We start from the raw sequence: 12,537 nt of genomic DNA, 5'->3' as shown, positions 1-12,537 counted from the left end.
CAAACAGGAAGCGCTCAACAAGTGGAAGCCATGGATGTTTATCTCGCACCATTCATCAAGCCAGTAAACCAGACAGAGGAGTCAGGACACAACCAGTGAAACAAGGCTGGTCTGGCTTGGAGTTGCATGGAGCTATGAGGGGCTGTCAGTAGGCCATCATGGGTTAGATCTACGCTGGATGGTACCCGACTGGGAGGGTCTCCACCACCCACTGACTGGCTCCATTCAGCCTTTCTCACAGTCTTTAAGGAGCCTGGCTTTGAGTTGATACCCTTGTGCCAAGTTGTCATACTAAAACAGTCATATTTGAGTATTCAGGTCATTGCAGCACTAGAAACCGCAATAACTACTCCAAGAGACCGAGACGGAACAAATCAAGATCAGGTTGCACAGGACTAAAGTTGACTTTACCTACTAAAGTTGGTGAATGTGGTCCAAAACCACTGCTATCAAAACTAACCTCAGATCAACACAGAGAGCAAAGAGAAAGCAAATCTTTCCTTTGGATGCTGGCCAAGTCATGTGGTCGGATCTTTAGCAGGAAGAGGAATGAGCCATACGAAATCTATACAATACACAGCTATTATAACAGAGTGCATGACTCCCTGTCAAACAATGAGAGTGATTCAAAAGTAAAGGTTTCAGGAATGATGTGAAATGTCAACCTTGAAGCCATTACGCATTATATACAGTTAGAGCATCTGGAATTCCTCCCAGCTGTTTGACTGCATTTAGAGTGCATCTGCTATTGCATGCTGGCTTTAGTGAGGGAATCCTTTTGTCTTGAGATGCAAAGGTGTTCATGATGATGCTGTCTAACACGGATTTTCTACATCCTAGATCCTAGTTTCTTATTGGTAAGCCAATAAGAAACACTAAAATACTTTGAAAGGTATGGATCACAAATATGACAAAGTGTAAGAAATACTAGCTTCACCAAGCAGAGCAAAGTCAACAGATTTGATACGAAGAATAACTATTGAAAGGCTAAACACTGGCTGCCTAATATTGCATTTTATTTTAACAGATGCAAAAACCTTATAAGGATTTTCCAATATGCCATCTTCAGCCATGGAAATGTGCTGTGTTAGCTACTGCTTTATTTGTGCATTTGTCACCAACAACTCCAAGATTGTGAGGAGAATATAGTGTCTTAAACACATGGACACCCTAATGGATCAGCCTGTGGTATACAGGATATGGGAGATATTGCTCAGTTTGGCTTATACATCTGTTTAAAGAGCCATGTACCTCTAGAACTTCACCTATCCCTCAGTAAGTATGCCACAAGGTTCAGTCATGGGACCAATTTTCAGGGGTGGAAAGTAACTAATCATATTTACTTGGATTATTGTAATTGAGGAGTTTTTTTGTGTACTTGTACTTATTTGAGTACATTTTGAAATCAGTACAATTACTTCTGCTTAAGTTTTAACCAGAGTAATGGTACTTTTACTGGAGTACTACACTCTTCTACTTTTCCACCTCTGTTGACTATGCCATGATTTCAAAGCTGGGGAATATGTGGGTGGAGTTTCCCATCATGTCTTTGGGCAGAGTGTGTAGATGTGTTTGGATATTGCTTGTTGTACAGTGATCCTTGCTGGGGTTCTTTTGCTTATGTTTCAAGCAGATTGCTGTTATTTTTGATGAAAGACACATTTGCACCATGAGTGAAGTTATCTATAGAGTTAGAATTCCCACTTGTGACTTTAGGTGCTCCTAAAAGACACATAAAGGCACATTCTTCATCCCTATGCGACACTTTTATATGAGGTCGACTTTCTGCTTTGTTCTTACCAAAGCAGGCCCACATTGCCACTGACTTTCAGTAGCTGCTCTGTCAAACTGTAAAATATCTAGGGTTGTTCTGATTCCGATACCAGGAATATGTTCGATACTGCTTAGAATACAGGTATAGGTTGGTATCTGTGAGTAAAGCACTGCATTCATGGACAACTGTTTTTAGAGCACAAAGGAAGAGTCAAAGTACCCTCAGAAGCAGCAAAGAATGGTGGCTGCAAAACAGTTTTTCTCTGAATGTGATTGTTAAAATGCCTTCCAGACCAACGCTGTCATACACGACAAGAAGTGACACAGTTTAACCAAAGTTAGATCACTTTTGAACTATAATCATTGCCTCTCACTTGTTTTTCCTCTTGAAGCTAGCCATTGTGCATTCCCACTGACGCTACTGATGCCTTTGAATCCCTTGCTGCAGCATTTTCAGTGAGCCTGGAACTCATGTGACTTTGGGGGACTTTAATAATTAAATCCACTTCAGTAAACCCGATATTGAACATCATTTTTATCCATTTTAATCAAATTTCAATCACTTATTATCCCTAGCTCGAATGCTATCCGCCTTACCCTTTGTGAGAGTCTGTCAGCTAATAGTAGGCTATTCCATAATCATGTGATGCTGCCCGAACAGAGCACAATGGAGATAGAGAGATAGAAAGAGCCTTTGATGTAGCTATGTTACTTATGTTACTTTAATATTTAGCAGTAAAACTCAATAATCAGCAGGAAAACATCTTTAGGGTCACAGAGATGCTGTACATTATGATTCCATTTGTTGAGCCATGTTCTCAGTCAGATATAGGTCTAAAATAAATTGCTAGTCTGAACAGTCAGTCCAGAAAGTTCACACTGGCATCGGATCAGTACTTGGTATTGGCAGATACCCAACACCTTGGTTTTTTGGAATTGTATCAGGAAGGAAAAAATGGTATTGGAACATCCCTAAAAATATCAAGAACTTTCAAAAGTTTAGTTAAATTAAGTGTAGTGAGGACTAATAAAAGCACTTTTAAAGTGTTGAATTTAGCTCTATATTACTTTAATTAACACCGTCAATTTCGCTGTGTATTCAACTTTATTAAAGAGGTGTGAATTCACCTAAACAACCTGGCTTGCGATCTGCTCTCTGTCGTATTTACAAAAAAGGAAAGATCCTATTTTACTGTACAACTCTTCAGTAGCTACTCAGTACTTAAAGTCAACTTTTTTTTTTATTAAATATGTTTAACTTTACCTGAGTAGATTTAAAGACCAGTAATTTTACTTGTACTGAAGTAAATTGTAACCAGTGTAAATGTACTTTTACTGGAGTTGAAGTTCAATAGTTGTGTACTTTTTTCCACCTCTGCCTCTTTTATTCTCCATTTATATTAACAATCTGTGTTATAACCTGTCAAACGCATCATATCACTTTCAAATGGATGACGGTATTCATTGCTGTTGCTAATCAATTACGCAGACCTTTGAGTTTTTAAGTCTGATTTTACTGTTGTCCAATCTCGTCTGCAAAAAACTTAAATTGGTTTTAAATGCCAATAAAACCAAACTCATGGTACTCTCTGATACAAGTGCTATCACGGAACATCCTATCAATCCTAACCTTGAAAGGCAGACCTATTGAGTCTTCCTGTAAGTATTTGGGTTTTCTTATTGGTCTTGAGCTTTCAATTAAAGCACATATTGCCAATCTAGTCAACAAACTCAGGATGGAAATAGAAATAAATCCGGTTATCTGCAGTTCATGTATGCTGGGACAAAGTCAGTAGTCCAGGCAAACTGCCAAATCAAGGTTAACTTTAACATGCATGTAAACTTATGGGCAAGGGAACCACAACATCCAGATTACCTACGGGAAAACTGAGATGCCATACTGAGAAAACTGAATCTGGGTTCTTGCCCCTTTGGCAGAAACAAAGATCTAGTTATTCTGTATTAAGAAGGACTAATTGCTCAGCCACTAGGTTGAAGGTTACCAAACTATCACAATGGCTGATGTCACGGCTTGCATACAACTAGATCCCACTCTGAAAGTAACAACAGCTGACACAGCAAAAAACTTGAGAATGACTGGACAGATTTAGGGAGGGATAAGCATCCCTGTTTGTTGCATGTCTGAGTGGTGAGTCACTTTGTGAAGCTGGCCAGCTCTCAGTGGAGGAAACAGCAGCACGAAGGGGGGGATGCACCACCATCCAAAATCTGTCTCTGTGCAGATATTACCCCATAATGTCTAAAACGTTTTCCTGTCTCCCCTCTGCTGACAGACACCTGAGGATCTGGGACGACTGTCAACGGCTAAGCCAGGGTCAGAGTTCCTCAGCTGGAAAAGTTGGCCAGGATGAGCAGACTTTGTAAAAGGCTCACCATTGTCATGCATATTTTAGAGCAAAGAAATGAGGCAGGGATGGACTGGAGAGAGCAGAAGGCCCACAGTCATATTTTCCATTGATATTGAAGCCATATGGCTGAGTTTCATGAAATACTTGAAGCAGTACACTGTGTTTGGCAGTGTTTAGTTGAAGAAATGCACAATAATGTGGATGAACAGGCTGGATATGTTCTCTAGTGATGGTGTACAGTATATAATGATGAAAAGGCTGTATAATTTGTTCAGATGTTTATTGTTTACACATCCTTTTAAAAGTCCCCATGACTGCTAGCCATAAATCAGGCCGTTTCCTTCTTTATTTAATCAGAATAAATGCCACTTAAGATGAATGAATGTGATATGAAGTGACATAGAAGTGATGAAATTATACATAAGCAATATCTGACCTTGATACCATCCTGGTGGTTAATCAGAACCCACTCACAATAAATCAACTGCACTGATTTTCTTTTTAAGAATTGTCTACGGAGCATCGTATTTCCCACCCTTTTCCTGTTACAAATTCTTGCAACTATGCCAATATGTTACAGGATCCATGTAAATATGCGCAGCGATGAGATTTTCTGCTCTGCAGACCAGAACTGTTCATAACTAGCTAGTGAGAATCAGCAGACCTCGTAAAGAACAACAACATTACCCTGCTCCTCTGGAATGTCATCTTGGACAACATGGAACCAAAGGACACAGGCTCAATACAAATAGCTCCCTCACTATCTTCTGCTTGTTTGTTCCCCATTTATTTTTTCCCTTATTTCCATTAACTGCATCTCCAACACAAATATAGCTCCGTCTGACCTAAATGTTCCGATCCTGGTAGCTGATGAAAGTGCTTTGTATAATCATCCTCTTTATGATTTGGCAAATGATAATTACAGACACAAATGGAGTAATCATCATTAAGCACGAGAGGTTAAAAAAACAGTAACGTGTGGATTCACAGAGGAGACATTTCATTACTCAAGCAGGCTTTGCAAACCATTAATCCCACACATTTATGAGGGACACATGCATGGCCTCAGGGAAGATCATTTCTGAGTAAGCATTGGCATATGTTGACAAATTTCTGTCTTTAATAAATGAATAGTAATAGCTTTTTTCAAATTTGAGTTTTTCTTTGAAGGGCATGACTGTGTAACTTACTGCTAAAGCACATGTGAGGAGATTTGTAGTTATAAAACCGACTAAAACTAATACTGATGCCTCTTTATGACCTACTAAGGCAAACATGACCATCGGACCCAATACTGACTATTTGTAATAGAACCTTAAATCATTGATTCCTAACCTGGGGTTAGATAAATTCATCTGCCGCCTGTTACACTTACTGTAAATGATCTGTTTGACATAGGTTTGACAGTAAAATTAAAAAATAGGGTCTTACAGCAGCATAGAAATTAATTTCTGGAAGCTCCCATGCTGACTTTTTTCCCAAGTATGGCTGCTAAGATTCTTATAAATTCTGTATATAGAACTATCAGCAGCCCGAGTAAGCAGTAATACACTATTACCATATACTGGGGGTATTAGTGTCCTTGGTATTGCTTTATAGTCCCTGTAAAGTGATAAGAAAATCTGTATTTTAGGTTTCTTCTATGACAAAACACTGTGTTATGAACCACCAGGCCAAATTTCAGTCATGAAAAACATCTCCAAGTTTAAAAAATTAAGCTTCAAAATCAGGAGAAATGAGGCAGTAATATCTGCATTAGGATGGTGTGGGCGTGAATGAGCAAAAACCACACCAACTTACGAGAAATACAACCTTCTCAAATTTAAATAATGCTTCAACCTGAATTGAGGAACCATATGCCTGCTATGCTACTACGTTACAATGTTTTTTAAGCCACCAGAAAAACAATCACATTTATTTCGGCAGGCAGTTTTGAGCTAAAAAGTTTAATTTTCTCATTCCGTATTTAACTCTTCAGGTATTCCTAATCTCTCATATACTGAGTTATGAGTACTATGTTTCTCTCTCGTTTACAAGATGTCTTCGTTGTTAACCTGCTGCTAAAAACTCACAATTTCCTGATGTTCTTCTTCAAAATAAAGGTCTTCAATTAAGATTAGCATAGGAGGCTTTTACTGTGACAGACTTGGCAGGAATAGAACATGTCTATCATCAGATACTTTAGCATTGAAACGCTAATGGACAGAAGGGATTGAACTGTTGCTGCTTTGAGAGAGACAAAGCCACATCCCGCCTCTTTTAATCATCCAGGACTTTTTTTTCTAGGTCATGGAGAAGCTCAGCTTTTCTAAGAGAAATGTGGGTTGAGGTATTCAAGGAAAAATGGTTGGGAACCACGGCTTTAAATGTTGCGAAACACTGTTAGAGGGTAGGTGTCAGACAAATTCATGAATTGAGTAAGGCGTTTTTTCACCATTTTCCCATGTTGAGACTCTCAATGAGCAATTCAGCTGACTGCTAAATACAGAACAAGTACAGGCAGGCCAAACCAAAAACTGACTGGGCCCCTGACAGCCCAGTAAACTGGCCCCCTGGACAAGACTAATTTCAATATATGCAAATTAGTGGTGATAGTACTAGCTTCCTTGCAAGCACTTCATACTTCAGCCTGTCACTGATGAGCTTTTGGAGCTTGTAGATAGAAGGTAACAAACTTAAAGCAAGTTTGGAAGCAAGTTCTCGTTGGGGTCGTCTTAGACAACATTTCCTATCCATTTTATTTTCACTTCCTTTAAAGCCCCTTTATGGGTTGCCCTGAGCACAGGGGAAAAAAAGCACATAATAACTAGAGATGCAAGCTATTGGATATTTGCCAATATCCGATAAGCTGATATTTACGATTTCATTCTAGCCGATACAGATATCAATACTGTTATTTGACCTAAAACTTCAGTCCTTTGAAGAAACTTTAAGGTTTGAGGATTAACAAATAAACAAACTTTAGGTCTTAAAACACACTTTAAAGTCTAAAGAATGAGGATAAATAAAGAAAAGGACCTCAGCTGACATACTGTATGTCTGTTGTTCCAGCCTAAAACTCCACCAATTCATCAGTGCAATATGGTAGAGATGGAATAGGTACGATTTTAGAGTTGATTCTTCTTATCAGTTCAATTCTTTATTGTTTCCCTTATTGATTACTTCCTTTTCTTTTTCTGAAAAGTGGACTATATAGGTTTTCACTGTGAACAACTCAAATGTTATTGAGCCTCTCTCTCTCTCTCTACACAATGAACAAGATGTATTCTACCTACAGATACAGACAATGACAAGCACACTTCAATTACTGACTATAATAAATAGTTTTGATTACTAAAAATGAATACGAACACCAGGGACAGCAAATGCTCTTTGTAAACCATCATCAATGATGAAACCATGATACCGCAAGACCCCAGTTCCGCAAGACTGGCACATCAGAATTTTTTTTATTGCATCCACCATCTAATTTGACACCCCAGTCTGACATCAACAGCTTGCATGCTGACACTGGCCAATAGGTCACCCAAATAAGGGAATTCAGCAAGGCTACTGGAACTTTCTTGGCATGTTATCACATTCAAACCTCAAGTTCTAGTTCTGGTGTCACACACAACTCTTCTGTTGTAGCCATGACTGACACTCTTGGACCCCTTTGCTGACAAACCTATGAATTCATGCAGTCACAAAGACAACTACAGACCTCCACCATTAGCCCTATCTCCCCAATAGTACAGAATTCTTAAAAAAAAAACAAAATCCCTGGATCCAGACAGTGACCCAGACCAATCCTAAAATCTAATCAGTTCTTCCTTATGCCATTTCTGACATTTCCTGAAAATTTCAACAAAATCCATCCACAACTTTTTGAGTTATGATGCTAACAAACAAACTAACTAACAAACGAACCCACCCGATCACATAACCTCCTAAAATCACATAAAATCACATCTACAGCTTACAATAGGAAATTTTTCCTGCAAAGTCTGACATCATAAAAGATAAATAAAAACCAGGCAATCTGATCTGTCCGTGACAAAAACTGTGAAATTAAAGCTGGTGTCACTGATTTGCACTTACATTATTCTCAGATAACTGTAAATGAGACAGCACATGACAGAGAATAATGCGGTCTATTGTACACTTGAGTGCAAAGCCACGTCTTTTGCTGCGGCCACACTCAAGTGTCATTACAACACATTGACAATGTCATGGAAAATAAAGTAGGATCCAGCACGGCACAGGCAGAGCAAAACCACTGAGTTGTTTTTTGTGAGCACATGAGCTTGTATGCATGCATATTTACCGCGTTTGTCCGGCAGCATTACACCACAATGTAAATAACTGGGGCTACAAGACAGTGCCATGTAACCAGAGGAGTATCAGTGCTGTTGTGTGCATGCTTCTGCGGTGTTTGACTCATTTTGGGGCATGAGGCCCAGATGTCTACTTTGGAAAACAAAACCAAAACAGATTAATATGACGTGCACATGTTGGTGCATCATGTTGGCCTTTGGTGCTACTGCTGCAATATGAAAAAATCAAGCTAATGCAGTAGTTTTGCATACGTGGGTGAATAACTTTTAACCTCAGAGGAAATAAGAAAACTATAGTGTATATCATGAATGAATGCAATGAGACCCTGACCTTCTGGTCCACTATGGAGCACACCAGGTCCTTGACAGAGGACAGCGACAGGTCACTGGCCTCCAGGTTCACCGTCTCTCTGGTCAGTCCTATCTGCAGCAGGAAAGACACCCCATGGAAAGAGCCGCGGGAGTTTGTAGGACTGGGGACGCTGTGACTGCCGTTAGACAGCCGCGTGTAGAGCGGTCCAGGTGGGCTCGGCGAGGATGGGTGGTGCGGATGGAGAGAGTGAAGGAAGGCTCGAGGTAAGGATGGGGGAGAGGAGGCAGACATTGGGTTTCTTCCAATAGCAACTTGAAATGCCGAATAGAGGAGGTTTTAGTGAAGGCTGGTGGAAAAAAACAGAGTGGGATCTCTGTAGATGAACGCTAGGTAGGGGGGCTCTTTGGTCTTCATCAGTGGTAGTGAGTCAGCACTGTTTATTTTAATGAAATCAACATAGCTTTTCATGAATTAAGAGGGTAACAGCCAATCCGCCCACCTCACTCAACAAACACTGATTCTCCTGATGGATGGCTGATGGATAAAATGTCTCCAAACAATCCTCAGACTTCTGCAGCAAAATCACTGCAACAAATTTCATAGCCTGTAGTGGTGCTCCTTCTCCTTTCTTAGGTCAGTGATCCACTCCGACCACAGGAAGCCTGTCACCACAAACACAAAGAAAAAACAAACATGCTGATTTATTATCATGAAAAAAGTAGTGAAGAAATAAAAGCTCTGATTGATGCTAGCTCTGTTATTGGCAAATAAACCCAGTTGTATGAATAAAAGGGCTACTTTTTATTTAGGTTTTAACTCATTTTGCTGTTTCAGCAAGGCTGTCTCTACATCACATGTAGAAAATAGAATTTACTAGTATCAAAATTCCTTCAACTGAAGACAAATTAATACCAACAAGTAGGGCTGGAAAGCAGCTACTTACATTTACTCAAGGTACTGTAATTGAGTTGTGGTTTGGGTACTTGTATTTTTTTAACTCAGTACTTTTAGATGTTGGTTTTTACTTGAGTACGATACTCCTAGATTTTTTTTCACCTCTGTTGACTCACCAGTAACACATAGTGAGAATGAGTGTACATCACATCCCAACACAGCTGTTGCACACAACAACACTGAAGTATTGATATCCCAGGGTTAAACATTTCAGAGTGGACTCTGATTCCCAAAGTGTAATTGTAACTCCAGTCTTAGTGAAATGGTCTTCAGTGTTGGAGTTCTTTGACAGTGTTAATCCTGAAGGTTGTGAGCAGACTGAAGCAACTTGAAGGTTAGTTCAATTAAGAAGAGTCGATCGATCTAAGCTCCGCCCACTGCAACCTCAAATCTGGGAGCATTAGTGGGCCAAGTTCCCCCATCATACCCTTGGGTAGAGTGTCTTGATGTGTTTTATTTGTGTTTTGCTGGGTTTGGATGTTGCCTGTTATAAAGAGATCCCTGCTGGGATTCCTTTGCTCATGTCTCTGGTGGATTGTTGTTTTTGATGTGAGATGAATTTGCACCATGAATGAAGTTATCTACCAAGTTAGAGTTCCTGCCTTTGATTTTAGGTACTCCTAAAGGACACTTATGTGTTCTGCATGCATTGTCTTGCTATGAGAATGACTCTCTGATTTGATTTTGCCAGAGGAGTTGGACCTTGCTACAGATTCTCAAGATTACTGCAGCTCTGTTATATTGTAAAATATCTATATAATTTATATATTTACAGTGCTTAACAAATTTATTAGACCACCTGTCATATTTGTCTCAGAGACCATCCAGCATCATGAAGTGCTTTAATGTGGACTCTTTCACTTTCAGTGAGCTCTCCACGTTTTACCATTTTGAACAGGAATGAGGAATTTCAAACTGAATTGACCTTTTTATACCCAAATTTAAGCCGGCTCACTGGGTTTCTCTGAGAAGCCAGAAATTAATCAAGCATCACATTCAACCACTAAAACTAATTTTTCTGTTCAGGAATACAAGTAAATAACTATAATTTGACATATTAATCAGGAAATAATAATGTCCTTTACTATTTTTTCAGTTTTTTGTAAATCAGTAAATTTGAAAATTCATGGATAACTAATGATTATATTTTAGCATTAAAACTATCATTTGGGTTAAAGAGATCTACATATTGGTATTTATCCATTGTAGAAACATAAAAAAATGATTTTGGTAATTACCAATGCTGTTAATTTAGTGCAGCTGTGGCATAAACCTTACTTTGGGTGGAGGTCTAATAAATTTGTTAAGCACTGTATATATAAAATGCTTTATACTTTTAAAAGTGTAGTTAAACTATATGAGTTGTAGACCAATATGGATACTTTTAACTTGTTAAATTTAAATCTGAGCCTAATCAACTTGTGTTTTTTACCTTATCATAGAGGTTTGACTTTACCTGTACAACCTGGTTGGATATCAATGCTCTTATTGTTCTTACCACTAAAGATGATATTTTACTGTACATCTCCTCAGTAGCTGCTCAGTAATTTCACTTTTACTTGAGTTGATTTACAGACCGGTACTCTTTCACTCAAGTACATTTAAACTAGAGTAACTGAGTAACTTACTTTTACTTGAGTATGATAGTCATGTAATTTTTCTACCTCTGCAAGCAAGTATTCATAAATATGTGAGATTCTAATGTTCTTTCTTAAAACTTAAAATTCAATATCAGCAGCGTGGTCTTTTATTTGTTTTCTTGTGATACTTTGCAGTGCTTTGTTAATAAATGCTTCCTTGGGCTAGCTCTTCGCTACGACAATTAGCCTTAGAGTGATTTAACTGCATGAGCAACAGCTTAATTTTTTTCACAATGCCATACATTTATATTCTGTTGTACACCATTCTTATCTAACCTTGATGACTTAAACATCATTTTTGCAGCTGCTGTCCTATAGTCAGAGGGGGAAAAGTACAACTATTTTACTTGAGTAATATTACAGTTACTGTAGTAAAAATATTAAGTAAAAGTGCTGATCTACTATATGTTTACACATGTAAAGTAAAAAATAGTGAGCTTAGAGTTTACTCTATGTACTGAGTTGCTACTGAGGAGCTGTGCAATATGACTTTTCCTTATTCTAAGAACAACAAGAGAATAGATCTCCAACCACGTTGTTCAGGCACAGTCATACCTCTATAATAAAGTAACACAGCAAACTTGACAGTGTTAAACCCTTATAAAGTTAAATTTAACACTTTAGAAATGTCTAAATCAGTCCACACTACATATAGTTAGACTACACTTTTGAAAGTGTTAAGTATTTTACAATATGACAGAGCTGCAGGAACTCTTGAAAATCTGTGGCAAAGTTGGTTTCCTCTTGCAAGAACAAAGCAAAGAGTCAACCTCATAGCAAGACAATGCATACTAGTTATGAATATGCATTATGCGTCATTTAGGGGCACCCAAAGTCACAGGCCAGAACTCCAACCCAGTAGGAAACTTCACTCATGTTGCAAATGTGTCTCAACTCAAAAAACAACAATCCACCAGAAACATGTCCAGGTGAATCTCAGCAGGGGTCCCTGTATAACAGGTAACATAAAAAAAAAACACTTAACACCATACCAGCACTCCAGTTTTTTTCTGTGTACAACAGCTATTATGTGATGTGATGCAGAATCAGTCTCTCTCTATGTGTTACTGTGTAGTCATCAGAAGTAGAAAAGGTTCAAGAATGTACTCAAGTAAAAGTACAGTTACTCTGGTTACAACCTGCTTAACTAGAAGTAAAAGTTCTGATTTCAA

General features: G+C 38.6%; 1 protein-coding gene across 2 annotated transcripts in view; it reads right to left on the bottom strand.

Annotated features, from left to right (window-relative positions):
• prkd3 (protein kinase D3) overlaps positions 1-12,537 on the bottom strand; it is a 77,076-nt gene that overhangs the window by 63,796 nt on the left and 743 nt on the right. For both annotated transcript variants that reach the window (XM_041812412.1, XM_041812411.1), the window contains exon 2: positions 8,790-9,433. In XM_041812412.1, the coding sequence (XP_041668346.1) occupies positions 8,790-9,062 (273 nt within the window). In that variant the 5' untranslated portion in view covers positions 9,063-9,433. The remainder of the gene's footprint in view (positions 1-8,789; positions 9,434-12,537) is intronic.

The sequence above is a fragment of the Cheilinus undulatus genome, linkage group 18 (assembly GCF_018320785.1).
Source record: "Cheilinus undulatus linkage group 18, ASM1832078v1, whole genome shotgun sequence".
Taxonomy (NCBI): domain Eukaryota; kingdom Metazoa; phylum Chordata; class Actinopteri; order Labriformes; family Labridae; genus Cheilinus; species Cheilinus undulatus.
The sequence above is the reverse complement of the archived record's forward strand: the minus strand, read 5'-3'. Positions and strand labels throughout refer to the sequence as shown.